Genomic DNA, 17,747 nt, shown 5'->3' on the forward strand with positions numbered 1-17,747 from the left:
CTACTGTGGGCAGCCAGTTTTGATGACGATACACAACTTCCCGTTATGTGAACAAAGGAAAAGGACAATTCCATAGAATAAGCCTGCATCTCCAAGTCATTAGTGCATTTTAATTGACACTTCATGCTTTTAGCTATTCACATATATTTATATGGGGTATTTAAGTTGCCAAATGAAATTCTTATCTGAAAAACAAATCTCCCGGGTTACAGGCAACCTAAAGAACCCAGATACCAAAGGGGTTGTTTCTCTTGAAAAGGATATTTAATGCAATTATCAATTTTTTTTTTCACTTGACGCAAAAGTTGAACTTTAGTAAACACAACCAGCTTCATATAACTTAAGTGTGACTCGATGGATAGATTTGCTGGTATTGCGGGACTTCTCTTTCCTCTAAGAATTCTTCTCAACTTTTAACCAACATGATCACTCACCAAGGTTACTTTGAGATAACAGAGCTTAGTAAAATGATTCCTTGATGAAATACAGAGATACTGAGGCCTTAATCATGCTCCAGACAGAGGAATTCCTGACTTTCAGTGAAGTTACAAACATGGCTGCATGAACAAAGGGAAAAAAACATTGGCTGGATGACTGACTAAGAGGGAAAACTGATACCATGTTGGAAGCATTTCAAGATATTTTCACAGCATCATTCTGTAACTGCAAAGTGGTCGTATTTACATTAGCTAAAATGTGGGGCACATGCAAGTTTGAAAAACAAAAGCTGAAGATGATGATGAGAGAGACCAAACTGTATTCAACGCTAACATAAAACAAATTTAGGACAGGCACAGCATGTTTTTAATATTTGGCTAAAGGACATTCATTGAAACATGAAACACTTTGATATGCGTGTATATATATGTGTGTGTGTGTGTGTATTTTTTTAACTTACGTACAATTAATAATTTATAAGAATCCAGAACATAACACAAGAAACAATGTCCTTTTATGAGAAAAAAAACCAACTCAGATTTGAGAAGGTAATACAGAATAAGCCTTTTTTGTATACTATTACCAACACCTTACAGTATTTTCGTAAGGAAGCTAGGATTAGTAAGTGCCTCCTTAAAGTAGGTGCCCAAGCAGTAGGGTTTATTGATCTTGAACAAATATAATCACAAAGGAACCTTCCTAAAAATTCCCAATCTTGTTTTAGATTAGTCATTCAGATGAAAGGCTACTGCTGGGCTACTGAAGATGTCATGCAGGCAGACTGTATGTGACAAGCTGCAGACTGGGAAGCAGAAACTTTCTGATGGATCTACCAGAAGAAGTTGGCAGGGCCCAGTTCAGGACTTAAGATTTTCAGGAGAAGCAAAGTACAACCACTAACATCAAAACAATGCTGCTGAATTTCTCCAAGATTCTTCCTTCAGAGTCTGCCGACCTTCTGAAGAAAGAAGGCTTCTAAAACTTGCTAAGTAGCAGCAAACTGGGAAAAGTTATAAGCAAAGTAGAGAGAGACCAAATTAAGAATGATCTCTCCCCTTATGGAACTTTAAAAAAGCAACAATAAAATACCATAAATCAGGAAATCAGGAACAATGCATTAAGAAACACAGCTGAGAAAAAACAAAACAAAACACTTTGAGAGCATTTCTATTTGAATTTTCATTCAACATCTTGCTCGTACTCTTCTCTAATTCTGATCAACTACTACAGACTCCTACTTCTGCACAAGCTTTAAGCTTTGAGCAAAGGAAAGCATAGCTGTGGACAAGCATCTTCTCTCATACCCAGCGTTATTAAGGAAGAGATGGCTGATCCAAATTGCATCATAAATTAACCCCAAGCATTGCTGAAGCTTACTGTCCTCCACAGCGTAGTTGTTCAGGCAAATGTTCCAACAACTTCCCTCAATCAACAGCCAAGTAAATGTAAAACAACATTTGAACATGTTTGGATTGTGTGTGGGTTTTTTTCCTCCCCCTTTGTTGAATATCAATATTAGCAACAGCAGCAAGTACCACCAGCAACAGCTTCTGATTCTGTGCCAAGACACGTGCTGCTTTGAAGTGGTTTGCTCATTACAGTTTGGGACCTCCTGATTTTGACAGTTTCAATAGCAAGCTTCTGGCTAAGCTGATTCCCTGTGTCTGGTGGGCTTTCTGCAACACTCACACAAGCCATCCTGCTGGCACACAAAGTGGCAGAAATATGGGAAAAACAGCTTGCCCCATGAGCAAAGCCGTGCTGTGGACACCTGTGTTCTGCTGCATTTTAGATTTCTGAAATCTCAGGATCCCACTGAGCCCAATGCATGTGGTATTTCACCTTTCACCAAAAACTCTTAATTACAGAAAGCAATTAAGCTCATGAGCGTATGAGTTCACAGAGTACATTGCTACAAGCAATCTAAGCAAGTAGCTTAGGTGCTTAGGGACATAGTTTAGTGGTGGACTAGGTAGTGTTACACACTGGTTAGACTTGATGATCTTAAAGGTCTTTTCCAACCTAAATGACTCTGTGAAACACACTGACCAGGGCTGGAACATTCCTAAGCCAAAAGATTGCCTTCAGGGATGCAAATAAGTATTTCCACAGTTGCAGCACACCGTGCCACTACACCATCTGGATTAAGTCAGCAATAGTCTGAAACACTCTGTAGTGCTCCTTATTGCTGATACAATGATAAGATATACAAATTATTTTTTGAAGCCTGAATACCACAGAATTTTGTAATTATCCTGGAGATCAGAGCAACCACGTGAAGTTGAGATATAAGCTATACAACTGTTAGACCGATGACACAATGAAGTGGTGGAAGTGTGATGTTTCTTTCTTCTACAGAACGCTTTAAAGATTCTGTGACAATGAACAAGTTCTTTCGTTAAAGAAAAAAATTGCAGTCTTCTTTCTTATCTTGCTGGATCTGATAACACTGTAATATAATATTGAAATGACTTTCTTCAGCAAAAACTAGAGGATTATGTATGCATAGGCAGACACATTCACTAGGCACGAGCAGCCAGCCATTTCCAAAACAAACTCTTTGTACCAGACAACAGTACAAGCTACCTCGGGCTTTTGCTGAGAGGTGAAGTACTCTGAGTTGGTGGCTTATGCTGAGAGCTCCTGAAGTTAAATATGGTTGTGTATTCTAGCTCTCCAGTAACGAGACTAACTGAAGAAATGTATATCCTCTAGTCCCTTTCATTTAAATGATAGGTATCAAGCCTAGTCAGTATATATAGAAAAACTGGAAAAAAAAATCATTCTTTTTAATGATAATGGGGAAAACCCAGGATGGTGTCTTGATAGCTTCATTTAAATTAATAACTATTCCATGTAAATAGCTCAGGTGAAAGATGCACCTTAATTCTTACGGGCTTTTTTCATAAATTAGGTCTCCTTAGACATTTTTATTTTTAAAATCTTTTTTTTTCCCTTGGAAGCAGAGGATTTAGCCTATCAAAATGGATCTTCCATGTTACAACCAAGGTTTGAAAGAAGTAAGCAAACAGAAAAGTCCGCTGAATTCCCTCTCCAGATTTGTATGTAGAATTATTACTTGAACTGTGTCAGTAACAGAGGGATGATTTAAGTTTAATAGTATGGGGTTAACAATAGATCTTAGCAGCTACATTCACTTCAAACAGAAGTTCCTGCCTGTAAAACCCCTGACAGCATAAGTTTCAGTCCGTCCATATGTTCACACAGTCATTTTAAGCTTTCACGTTTGTAGCATGTTCATTATCTACAACACTTTTCAGAGAAGTCCCACAAGAGCAATCCAGCAACATCTAAAGACTTTCATACTTTTTTAATGTACCCATTCTTTTAAAAGTGAAAATACGAAGCAGGTGCTTTAAATCAAAAGTTCGAAAGATGCAGTCTGCAATTGTTGCACATAAAAAAAATAAAACCCTTTCAGATGCGATTTCAGAAATATCTAGAACAAAAGCACTGGGTTTCACAACAGTTATTGACAAAACAGCCAGATTCACCTATCACTTATGCTTATTACAAGGAGAGGGAAGCAAAAAGAATACCTACTTTTTGAGAATGAATACTTACCACTTCTTCCAAGGCAGCACTTCTTCCAAAAGAACAAGTGAGATGTGCGAGGCAGTTAACAAATGAAGAGAAAAGTTCATTTGGAATGGCAGTTAAAATATTTCGAGGAAATACGGTTATCAGGTTGCTGATAATACTGGAAATTCCCACTGCTTCAGAGTCTTCTATTTCAATTCTATAGATAGAAATAGGAGTTAGCTTTCTGCCATCAAGAAAAGTGTTAAAAGCCAATTGATTTTCTAGATAAATTTTCAATCAATAAATCTATCTCGTGTTAGTTTAAGAAGCACCTACTTTAAGATGTATTTTTTTTGAAGTGTCAATAATCCAAGAGTAAACACAGATTATACCCAGAAATAAGCAAGTCATACCAGTTCTTCACACACGCACACTGCACTCCAAACTAAAGATTAAAAGATGCCATCTAAATTTAGAGAGCAGGCATACATACCCATTGATAGTATTCAGTAATCCCTCAATGAAGTGTGCCAGGTAATCAACTTGTGAACCTTCGTCAGGAAAGACTGACCCATGCAAAGACGCCAGCTGTGCCAGACACTGTAATGAATCTTGGGCCATATCTGTATCTTCTCTGATTTTTCGATGCACCTTTCAGGAAGCGAGATAGTTAATAATACGCGGAAAATAGGATGTTCTTACAACAGTCACATGGCTCTCAATCCAAAAGAGCACACACCAAAAAAAGCTTACTATAACTTCTATTCAGTCTGAAACGCGAGGGTTTCTACGACTCCCTCAACCCTGGCAAATGTCACGATCATGACTCGGTTCACAAAATCGCGAGCCTGAAGTTAACTCGCTGATACTAACATTTAGTTAAGTCTTACATTTTGAAAATTGAACTGTGTACCGAATGTTATGTCTTAAAGAGAGAAACAGATGCCAGCCAGTCAGACATACTGCTCCTTCTAAAAACAGCAATAATGACAGTCATCTCTATTATGCTAACTATGCCTAGGCTACGGAGTCTTGCTAAAGTTAGTCAACAAGTTCAATCAAGATTATAGAGATGCTTCTTTAGCAGAGGTAAACACTGAAGACACACACAAAAATGAATGCATCACTTCCTTGGCAACACCCTTACATTATACAGGGCCAAGTCATCTTCTTTCATTTCTGTGTTACATCACTACTTCTGCTGCTAAGACCTTCTAGATTCAAATCTGCTAATATTTCCAGGAGACATATTCTCACAGTTCACACTACAATTATCAACTGCGGGTTTTAAGAATATTCTTATGCTCACGCCTTCTGTTTTTTTCATGTAAATTTTACTGAAAAATACAGGGTAGCTTTTTCCTCCACATTTTCCTCCGCAATTTACCTAAATTATATCATAAAAGTACAGTTAAGACACACTGACCACTTCCTTGTGGCATTTTATCTTCAGCTTCACCTAACTCATAACCAGTTGGATTAGCTGCATGGTTAACCTCTGAAAGATTAAACTGCCAGGAGAAACAAGCCCTGAAACAGAAATACCCCTCCTAATACGCATTCCACACTCGGTTGAGATTTCAAGTGAAGGCTTCCTCTTTAACATGGCAGTCTTGCCAAGTTTTGCAAGGTTATTAAAATTTCTTAGATCAGTTATATGAATATGAACGACCACCATTCACTTACATTACTTCAAATAGCAAGCTAATACCACCAGCCTCAACCATTGCGAATCAGGAATCTAAAACCAAAACTGACAGCAGACTGCCCTGGCTAGCCTTCATTCAAAAATAATCAAATATAGGCCTGCTTTGGTTGCCATTAAATAAAATGCGAATGTATTACAACAATTTTGCATGTTACTGAAAACAATATCCTCATCACAAATAAGTAGTCTTAATAAGCAGCCAAAGAAAGAGATTTAATGCAGACAACTTCATACTTTTAAACGAGGAAGGGTTAATATGTAAGCCAAAAAGTTATTTGCATGTGGAGGTTCACAGCTGACAGTAGCAACTGTCTGGATAGTCTAGACAGCTGTTCAGATTGTGTGTAGCTGCTAAGAGGTCTGCCAGTGATTTTTTCACCTTTTCAAAACTGCTGGAACAGATAAACTTTCAGTTAAAAAAACAATAACTTATAAAAAAAATCCTACAAAGTATAGACGTATCCAAACACATATCAGGCAATTCTCAAGCAGCCCTGGAGATTTCCATTTGCTTTATCTGGAAACAACTTTCTCCCAGCTTTGAGCACATTATTTCTTTGCTTTGCAAAAATGAAATAGCGAGAGAATGATGAATTCTGAGGTCCCAGGAGATTTAAGATAATAAAATATCACAGTAAACTAATTTATAAACCAATAATGCTGCTGCTGCAGCATTTCCTTGCTGAACAAAGACTACCAACCTTCCCCCCAAGAGTGGTGGAAAGTAACATTCATTTTATACAGTTTTAATATCAGACCTCTTTTTTAAATCACGGGAAGTGAATATTACATTCCCCTTTCCCCACTCTCTCTCTTCCCCATCACTCCTAACTTCATCTATCTCAATTTAACTTGCTTTGATTCACTTTGTGCTGCGGAAAGAGATGCAAAATTTAGTATGCTGGAACTGGCTAGAAAATGGCAATTACATTGCTTATTTTCAGCTATTCTGTCGAGCAAATGCTCTAAGATCAGCAAAAAAAAATAATACTGTTCATTTGAGAGCTGTTACACCTTATCTGAAAGGCATAGTCTAACCACTGCTCCCAATACTTGGTTTCATTTTTAGAATACATGTTCAAAAGCACTAAACAGAGCAAAGCTTAGATAACCATACCCTTTTTTCCTTAGTTAATTGTTACCAATTTAAGGCAATTTACAGGCAAAACACATATCTGTTAACCTCAGAAAAACACAATACTTTGTTTGCTCTGACAAACCAGTTGAAGTTAACTGAATCAGTCCTACCTGATGCAAAAGGAAGGATCCAAGAGTAAAGTTTTAAAACAGGAAGGAGCTGCTTTCCCTGTGGTCTGGACTATGAAAGTTGAAGAATGAAACTTACTGTAAAGAAAAGCTCCATAACTCTGCTGTCCAGGAGGGTCTCACGCCAGGATTCTGTTGGCTTTAGCATCACATTTTGTGAGGATTCAAACATAGCTATATAATGTCTGCCCAGTTATCTGGTGTCAAGGTCAACAATAACATTCCTACTTGGCTTTAAAAAAATCCTAGATACAACAGGATCCATTCAGAAAGAATGTAATGGAAACAAACTTTAAGCCTCTTCACATACACAGCATAATTCATGCATGAGGCCAAGGAATAAAAGGTATTAAGTATTGAAAAAAAGAATGCTCCAGGAATGTTAGATAACAGTTTGATCATAATTATGAGACATACCATAGTGATACGATCACTTTGATAACCAGGGTGTCTAATGTGACACAGCGAGAAGGGAAGAAAGCAACCGCAATTAACAGGTGTTAAAATTTATGCAAAATGGGAAATCATTTTCTAAAAAATTTTCCTGGCAGCTTTTAAAAAGGCCTGAGGATAGCTAAAGATAGCCCATTGAAATCTATATCCTATTTTTCTAAATAGCCAAATATGCCTCACAGAATGCAGATATGTTAGCCCCGCATTAATCGACATTTTTTATCATGCTGTGAAGAACAAAAGCGCAAGGCACCACAAGGCATTGTCATATTAAACATATGCTTGTAAAAAACCCACAATAAAAAGCGCCCACACTATAACCATGGCTTCTCTGCGCTCCTTTCAGTTATTACCGTATCATTTGGCATAATTATTTTTTATGAAATTCTGCCAGCGCAGAAAAATAACAAATACATGAAAAAAATCAATTAAACAAGCACGTTACATTCTTTGTCAGTCTGATCACACAGGGCAGCATTTATCACAGATTTTTGAAAGTGCTTCCTAGTGTGACATCCCTCAATCCAAGTAGCAGTAAAACTGCTTTAGCACACAAGTTATGTTTTAATTTCTCTTTTTAAAACCTTTCACCGCCCCCTCTGAATGCTTTGTAACCCAGCCATCAGAATAAGCAACAGCAGGCTCAACTGCATATAATCTACTCATTGGTAAACGACAAAATTAATACTGTTCATTAAGTTATCAGGTATTATAAAAAAAAGTTTTTAAAAATAATGTATACTGCTGAATAAAAATAATTTTTACAATAATACTGTTCAGGAAAGCAGATCCCTTGAACTCTGATGGGATTTGTTTGAGACCAATGTATAAAGCAAACATCTATTTTCACGTGAAAGGTTGTCGTGCAAGGCAGGAGACACAATTTTGGTTTATTTACACTTGCCCTCTGAGTTCTGCCAAACACAGAAAATCACAGTAACACTGTGCAGAACAGTTTCAAAAAAGCCACTTTTTTCCACAGCACAGCACCAAGTGGAAATTCACTGAGGGTACGTGCCCAGAGCTGCCTTCAGCACATTACAATGCACGAGAACAATCACGGATTTTCACACATGTTGAAGCAAAACCAGTTTCACGATTTTCAAAACTCTCAGTGTGCGTTGAACACTACCAGATCTACATTGTTTTAGACACTGAGAAAATAGAAATAATAATTAGAAAACAGATAATTCTCTATTTTACTTTCATCTGAAATACAAATGTCATTCAGGTGATCGAAAACACTTCAATTCTTCCAGATAAAAATAAAATATAGGCATGAATTAACACACCCATCCTTTATCAGAGTAATATTACAAATTAAGACTAATGTAATCAGAGCTGGTGCATTAAGTTATGCTTTTTTTCCTTCTCATCTATAATACTCTGGGAAAAAAAAATTAAATTGTTTATTTTCAAGAGGGTTCTTTGCCTTAACTCTTGTAAAAGACTGGCATCCTTATCAAAGAGAGCCTACAGATATATTATCAGTCTCTGAAAATCAATTTGCTCTCCACTAGCTTGAGTTTGCAGGGGGGACGAGCTACGTAACACATTTCACGTGGAATGGAAGAAGGGCTGCTCTGCTGTCACTATTTTAACGAGCCCCAGTATTTAGTGGCCCTATCCTGTTATTTTTAGTGTCGTTTCTCACGCTAACGGACTGATGACATATCTGACAGACTTGTAGGTAAAATATCTGTTAATTGAACAATACAAATTACGGCTGCAGCTATTACGGAGATTTTACAGCCACTTTCTGTCCCACACCAGGTGAATGCAGACGTTAACGTAAGCTGGGTGTGGAGATGCTCCCTGCCATGAAACATCTGAACTTCTGCCTTATTAGCAGCAGCCTACTTGTGCCAAACCTGAAAAAATGGCACTAAATTACTTACTACATGGAGGGTGTACAGGACAAATGCAGTCTTCATCATCAAAACACGCAACAACATGAATGAAGCTCTACTGTAAAGTGTAAGAGTATAGCTAGGTGCCTTCGTGTTTCATAAAGCTCTGGTGATCCCTGATTAGTGCCTAGAGAGGAAGAGGAGAAAACATGGTTTAAGATGGATTTTCTTTTATCTTTGCCTACATTCATGTATGCAGCCGCTAGCTCTGCACTTGTTTTTGTTTAATGAACTGGAGAAATCAGAGTAATCTGTCTTAAAAAGATTAAGTTCTCACTTTTAAAGTATAATTTGGAAAAAAGTTCTCTGTGATTCTTGGAGGAAAATACTAAAAAAAGAAAAAAAGATGATCAAATGTGTAATTTTCTTCCCATTCTTTGCCTCTCTTACAGGATGGGTAAAGATAAATATAAAAATATTTCATATCTTAAGGCAGCCATAGAGGGATTGTAACACTTCAGGACTTACCACAAATTCTAGTTTTTGCAAATGGATCCCAAGGTTGTGTTTTAGGGTTTTATTTTTTTTTCCCCTCCCTTAGAAGGGAGGCTTGCCCTGTCACAAAGAATGAAACAAGGAATTTAAAAATCAAAGCTAAGGCTGCATCTACCAGACTCCCATCTGCAATTTTTTCTATAGCAGTAAAGAACTCAGAAATGGATGAAGAACTCCTGGAGTGATGAGGCCCAATTTTTTATTTTAGCTTTTTTTTTGTTGTTGTTAAGTTGTTTTAATCACTTTACCTTTGTTGTCTGGAATCTTTCTGGAGAGCTTTATATCAGTCTGAGACTTATACTTTACAAATAAAAATCCATTATTCAGGTAATGGCTTGGAAATCTGCCATCCAGTGTTACAACGCTAGCATACTGATTATATTTATATTTTTAAGACCTCCTCTGGCTTGCTAGTTAGTAAGCCAAACACATGGGATGAGTCTAGGATCCACTCCAGAAGTGATGCAGAGGCTTGCTGCCCCCTATGGAGAATGGTTTCACAAATCTTTATACAACTCACACTCCTAGGAAACAGATCCAGCATTCACGAGAAGAAAGGTAGGCTTTAATATTAAATATTTGTTAAAAACTACTTTATGTGGGAGACACCAGATTCAGATTGTGTCTCCAAAGAAACAGGCAGAGGAGGTGTAGGAAGACACCAGCTAATCTTAAAACCAGCCAACTCTGGAGCTGCCATGCCAGCACAAAGTCTCATGTTGACCACCCAAGTGGATTAATTCTGCAGTCCTTGCTAAAATTTGCTATCTCTACTAAAATTTGCGACCACAGCTCTACAGCTAACAGTGAGCAAGCTGATCACTTCAAGCCTAACTTCTGTTTAAACCACCTATGCAGAAGTGATGGCCATATAGATGCAGCCCAAGACTCACACCTTCCCACTGCCTGCCACCTAGAAAGCTGATAAATTTCTAAGCATTAGGGATTCCAAAGTTATTTTTTTCTTAAAGAGGGATAAAACTGACAAAAGTAAAAGGCAGCTCTCTCTTTTACACTTAGAATCATAGAATCATAGAATATCCTGAGTTGGAAGGGACCCTTAAGGATCATCAAGTCCAACTCTTGACACCGCACAGGTCTACCCCACTTTCTTCAACACAGCTGTTTTAGTTGCAATGAATTCTTCCTCATAACCCAAACAACAGCCGGGACAGCACCTCATCCCTTCATCTTTCAAATGAAGACTGTAGTAAATTTAGGATAACCCCAGGGTGTTAGCAAACAGAAGACCTAAGGAAAGCAGCCCTGCTGCTGAAGGAAACCCACGTTGTCTCTCCTCAGCACAGTTGTATCTGCAGTTGTGCAACAAATCACAGTCAGGACCTCACCCCACTAGAAAAAAGCCCTCAGCCAGGCGGTTCCCTGCTCAGTATCACGCTCCTGAGAGATGCTGGGTCAGGATGCTTTTTCAGCAGCGATGCCAACTCAAATCATTCCTCAAAACAAACCTGGTGTTGTTTTTTCTGAGCACTCTGTTTTTCATGCACTTCCATTATGCACAACAGATGCTACCAATCTGGGTTGGACCGACTTCAAATCCTGAAAGCTTGCAGAGCTGTATGGTTCGCAGGATCTCCCAGAGAGGTCCCTCGTTCTGGCTTAAGATATTTTCACAAGAGATATGAAGAGCTTGTTCCTTTAAACATATAGCTGAGGAACACCCATACTAAAACCAGAATTCTGATCAGACAAAAGCTTCAGTCAGTTCATATCACTGCCACTGCACCATGAATTTTGACGGGATGGCAGTGATGCATACTAGAGGAGTGCATCCCATCAGGGTTACGTAACCTGTATTTTAAATCTAATCCCTTATTCTACATTCACCTGAAAATTTGCCAGCTTGCCTCCTAGCAAGAAGAGACACCAAATCAAAAACAAAAACTAACACTAAAGTTCCTGTTCATTCGTGTACTATTAGCGCTCTCTACAAAAAGCTGTAAAAAAAAAATTGCACCTTTATGAATAAAATATGGGATAAATAGTTCCATAATGGCTCCTAATGACAGATAAGGAACACCTTGCTGTAGATGGGAGATAGCAGGACAAAGGCCTGATTAAGAACTTCTGCATTTGTGGGCATTCATCCAAAGTCTATTAGAACGCAGCTGCCAAGAACAGATAAATCCCAAAGTAAAGAAGTGATGAGAAACACCTCTGGAGGTAAAAGAATGTGATTACGTCCTGACTCCGTAGGACAGATTATACATTCATGTCAAAGTGCATTAGGGTCCAGCAATGCTGAATTCCTTAACTGGGGTCTTTGGACACTCCTCACGTACTAGGAGTGGGATCCTCGATAGCGTTCTTGTAAAGGAGAGGGCTGCATCTCTTAGTACCCATCATCTGCTTGCAGTCTCTTAACTATTCAGAATACTCACTGAAGAAAAGATTCAGTGTAAAACCAGTTCCATCCAAGTAACCAATATCTAACTGTGCTGTGACAGCACTGAAAAAGGAAATCCTACAGAAGCCAACATGCCACAACTGACTGCTGCACGTTCTTAGTGCAAAATAGGAATTCTATGCTATTGTCATTTCCAACAGTACTGCCAAAAATCCCCAAAGCATCTGCAAACATCAGGTGAGCTAATGCCTCGAGGTAACAGGTGAAAACAACAATAGGCGATTGCCTGTGGGTTAGAAAATGAAATGGAAGAAACTGCACGTGACTGAGAGGGAGCCTCCTAGGTCATCGTGCCTTACTGCTGCAGTAAGGCACTCAATAATTACTGAGCTCCAGCTTAAGAGCAGGTTGGTGTCAGCCTCTCCTCTTTCACTGCTCAACAAGGTGGCTACTCCAGAATGCACCTTTTATGCCAGATCTTCTTGCTGGTAATAAACAATTTATATTTACTACAGCTCTTCTAATTGCCAGCAGCGCTGCCTAAGGCTGCATTTAACAATGCAACACATGCCAAATTTACCTGTAACAGCACTTTTCACTTCTTGAGAAGTCATATTTTGATGTAATTCTTGCAATTTAGTGATATAAATGCTGTGCCTCAGTGAAAAATCACTACATCACTGAAAAGCACGTATTTATGCTGCTTTTTTTTTTTTTTTTTTTTTTTTTTTTTGCAGGGGGCAGAGGGCACAAACTACCAGAATCTGCTAAAGATTACGTACAGATACTGCAGATAACTGCTATGCTGCAAGGAAGACTGAGAATAAATTATCTTGTTGGGAATATCAACTAAAGGAAAATATATATATATACACATATGTGGATACTATGGATCATTTTACTCCATGCTTTAGGTATTAAATTTATGCCCATCGCTTTGGCATGTGTACTGGCAAGATTTGGAAAGAGGACACCAACTGATCAATTGGCATTCTTATGTTCTTGTGTAATGTGCTACCTATGTAGAAATTGCTGCCAAGTTAAGCTTCACTGTCCAGGAACTAACAATCAACAGCTACATCAACACGTGGCTGTCACCACGGTAGCTGTCACCTAACAGCTACTGAACCTTAGTTAAGACCCACTTTTCTCCAAAGTGATTAAAGCCATTCCAAGTTCTGTGAAAACAGGTTGCTAAATAGAGGAGAGAGAGCACAACCAGTGTCATAGTTCTTACAGCACAATGAAAAGCCCAACGGCAGAAAACAAGACGATGATATAATGGAGAATCTGAGTTATAAAAAGATATGAAACAGAAGCACAGAAGAGCACTTGTGGTGGTTCAAACTAAAGGTCTGTCTACACCAGAAGCAGTCTCCAGAAGTGGCCAGAATTTAACAGCAGTAGTATCTCAAGTAGGCCAAGTAGCAGGAAACTCTGTCAATCTCAAGTAGTGATATGCCTTACTTAGCCATTACAATTAACACTTATTTACAAATACCTATAGATTGGACCACTTCTAATTATATACAGGTGTAAACAAAAGCTGCAACTCTCAAGGCCTGAATAAATTCCTACCAACATGTTGCTTGCATTTAACTAGCCCCACCACTGCAAACCTTCAGGTTAGGATAAAGTGCTCATGAAAAAGCTTGAGTTTTCACTTTCAAACTGTAATACCGTCAGTATTTGTGACGGTGTACATCACAGGTTTGCGTTAGGCAAGACTAAAAATCAGAGGAAATGACCTCCACCCACCACTACACAACACAAAGGCATTTCCTTTCTATTTACTGTGACTGCTTTAAAAAGTGTTCACACATCATTTGAATTCTCACAAATCCCAAATTCTCTTCTGAAAACTTTTATAAGATGCAATAATTTGATTCCAACCTCAGTCTTGTAAGCACATGCACTGAATTCCTCTCTGGCCCCTTGCCAAACCACTTCAGTGATTAACAGGCGTGAAATATTTACTTTTCATCCACAGCACTTTCCAAAAAGACACTATCTGGCATTCTACTTTACGGATGTGAACCAAAGAATATCCACTTTCACTTCTGCTGCTCCTTACACAATGAACAGATTCAAAGACAACAGAAACACACACATGCTGCCTTCTGATTGTCAAACTCTAATAAAATCCTATACAAAGGATTTGAAGGCAACACCAAGATTCCTGCAGTATGTGTAACAGTAGTAAATTATTCTGACAGTTTTACGAAAAAAGCTTATAAAGCAGCTTAACAGGTTGGCTCTTGGTAAGTTTGCTGAGTATCTTAAAGATGGTGTCACTATTAAAAGAGTTGTCATAATGCTGTACCCTCTATTTCTACCATATTCTTCTGGCCCATTTTTCATTTCAGGCCAAGCATGTTTCACCTCTCTTCTTCCCTCCCTCACCAAGAGTCACTCTCTCTTTCTGATTCTTCATTATATTCCCATTTCTTCCTCTGCTTACCAACTCCACATTTCCCTGGACATTCATAACCAGCACACACCACAAAAATATGAAAAGGGAAGCAACAGTACCAGTATATTGGCAAAAAAAGAAAAAGATTCCAGTTCTTCTCTTTTACTGGGGGAATCCTTTGAGCATGCACATTGTGAAATGCCAGGGCATTCCCCTACCTGCTTCTCTTCTCTGAGAGCAAAAAGAAAGATCAGATCTCTGCATAAAAATTGAACAGAGCTTACTTAGATCCCTTCACCATTTGGTTCTGCACTGAAGTAGTTTGTTACACTTCACCTGGCCCTTGCAACAACCACATACATGCCAGGAGGATCATCAGCTCCAAACTGGAAGCTGCTCTGCTGAACTAATTTGGCCTTTTATATAAAATACTCCAAAGAAAAGTAACAGCAGCTTCTTTATATAAGCACCTCTTAAGCAAATGCAGGAGTGAAAAAAAAAACTTAAAACACAGACTAAATATAAGACTTTAATTTCCATTTTTCTCTCCTCACAATTTACCACCCAACAGAAGTGATCCAAGTCAGCTGAAATAAAAGGCCTGATATTGAAAGGATATAATTTGGAGGAAGGAAGTTCCAGCTTAAGACCTGATTGGCTAGTGCAAGATAACGCTGAAACACTGAAGACATCTGAGCATTGAGGTTTTCACGTCTGCTGAATTCCTGAAGTACCTCTACTGTGAGCATGAAGATCTGCCGCAGATCATCCTCCTACAGTCAGGACAAACACAACATGTTAATAGAGCCTCTCAGTCATTTTTGTGTTCACCCAAGTTTTCATTAAAAAGCTGAAAATATTCCAAAGTTGACAGTGAGAGCCCCCAACTTGTTTGCCAAAACAAATGCAATGTGTTGGTAAATAATAATAAAAATATTTATATAAGTTTAGTCAGTAAAGGAAAAACTTAACAATAACTTTTTGACAACTGGTGGAGGAGGGGGGTGGTCTTTGGCATGAAAAAAGTTGGTAAGTTGTTCCACAACAGTCAGAGTTTAAAGCAATGCCTTCACAAAAACATTTCTGCCTGGCCAAACAATACATCTGAGACAACCAGACTACACCATCTGCAATAATATTTTTAAATACATAGCTCTCCTTGGCTTTAAACCAAAGCTATATTTAAGACTATCATTGTTCCACAGAGTATTCGTTTTGTTTGCAATTGGTAGCCAAGGAATTAAAGAGTCCAACCGTGTAAAGATCTGTAGCTCCACATTCATCAAATGGGCAAAGAGATGGCACTTTTTTGATACAAGTATTTTAAAATTACATTATCAATTTTCCTAAGGTAGCCAGTATCTATATTTATAATATATATTCGTCCAATTAAATGCTGTCAAGCATACACTGTAACTGAATGCACCTAGTCCAAGAAAGTACTTCTGCTTCTTAATATATAGATTTTATAAACACAGGTAGCATGTATTGATACAGAAGTAGTTTACCTGAAATATACGTTTACAGTTACCGTGGAACTCCATGCTTAGTCCAATGTTGCTGGTTTTACTTGAACTTGAGAATTCACTCAACAATGCCGTTAAAATGGAACAGGCCAAAGTTTGCTACAAAAAAAAAAAAGAAAGGGGAATAATATAACTAAAAGATGTCCAACAACGTAACACCACCTACATTGTCCTTAAGTTACTTTATTTGCATATTCCTGAGGCTATTCTTTTAGTTTCTTCTGACACAAATTAGAACAACTTAAGCTTTCAGGATTACAGATGATTGGGCGAGCTGTCTCTGGAAGCATCCAAGCTCCACCCTTGCACAAGAAATTCAAGTATTTGAGCAGCACAAAAAACTAACACCTGTACAACCATCTCTACAAAATGGAAACAAACACTGCAATCCATTTGCCAGCCTGATAATTTTCTCTCCCCATGCACATGGTTCTACAGGTATTAGAATCAGGGAAGATACAGTTTATACTTTTTTCTACCCATCCAGCAGCTCAGAGATCACTCTGAAGTTTATTTTGGCACTTCTTTGCATTTGCTACACTTACCTTGTTGGTATCTGATCATGATTAAATGTACACCACAGAAAGCGATAAAAGCTATTAAAAAACAGCACCTGCAATGCACCCTCTTTTCCCTCTCCCTCATCAAAAAAGGGGAGGAATATGCAGAAAGCTCTGATGCTTAAAAGCTTTTAGATACTCTCCTCCAAAGCACAAGATCCATAAGCCTCAGAAAGAACCTTTAAAGCTACTCTTTTGGAATGGTGTCCCTGAAGCAGTATAAAAACGGGTGAGGAAAAAGCAAACAAACAAACAAACAAAAAAACACATTGATTTTAGAGAAACATATACATGAAGATTGAAGGTTTAAGTATCATCTTCATTCTCAAAATTTAAGGTAAGGTAAATCAAACGCTTATGATAAAACACAATTTAAAAGCCAACTTTTCTTTATGAAACACTTTTCCAGTCATAGTTGCTATTTTTGAAATAAAAAAAGCTTTTTTCCTGATGCCAAAGTCCAGTAACCATCATCACCAGTTTTAATAAATTCCCGTAACTGATTATTAAACACAAAAGAAACTTAATGCTGTATAATGGGGATGTAAAAAGTACATCAGAAGTGTGCCATATTCTAATGTAACAAACACAATAGAAAGTATATACCAATGAAATTAAAACACTTTTTGTTAGACAGACTCTTAACAAAAAACTTGAAGATCACTGGCTATACTCCTAGACCGTTCGGAGCCAAGGTGCCAGGGATGGACAGAGGGATAGGAATTGTTAAAGGGTCATGCATGCCAGCAAGTGTCCAGGGGTTAAACAGAAATATGCACACTACCTCTGAACACCCGAAAGATTAAAGTGGAGATGATACTATTTATGCAAGCTCATACAACAGCTGAGAGCAGTGCCATCCACCCACCAACTGCAACATCTTTGTTCAGAAATGCCTCTGAAGTCAGTACCTTGACCCCCCAGACAACTAGTTATCTTAGCTAGTATACACTAAATTAACATTCTTACTTGCTAAATAAGTCCCAGACAGATCAAACATAGCAGCTTCCTGATAACATATGGGTGTTCTTTTCTACTACACAATCAAGCTGTACAGCAGGCCAGCA

General features: G+C 38.1%; 1 protein-coding gene across 1 annotated transcript in view; it reads right to left on the reverse strand.

Annotated features, from left to right (window-relative positions):
- XPO4 (exportin 4) overlaps positions 1-17,747 on the reverse strand; it is a 76,891-nt gene that overhangs the window by 23,532 nt on the left and 35,612 nt on the right. Inside the window, exons 5-9 of the mRNA XM_068671164.1 lie at positions 16,103-16,219; positions 15,214-15,367; positions 7,035-7,147; positions 4,475-4,632; positions 4,024-4,198 (exon numbers count right to left, since the gene is read on the reverse strand). Of these exons, the coding sequence (XP_068527265.1) occupies positions 4,024-4,198; positions 4,475-4,632; positions 7,035-7,147; positions 15,214-15,367; positions 16,103-16,219 (717 nt within the window). The remainder of the gene's footprint in view (positions 1-4,023; positions 4,199-4,474; positions 4,633-7,034; positions 7,148-15,213; positions 15,368-16,102; positions 16,220-17,747) is intronic.

The sequence above is a fragment of the Anas acuta genome, chromosome 1, assembly GCF_963932015.1.
Source record: "Anas acuta chromosome 1, bAnaAcu1.1, whole genome shotgun sequence".
In the NCBI taxonomy this organism is placed as follows: domain Eukaryota; kingdom Metazoa; phylum Chordata; class Aves; order Anseriformes; family Anatidae; genus Anas; species Anas acuta.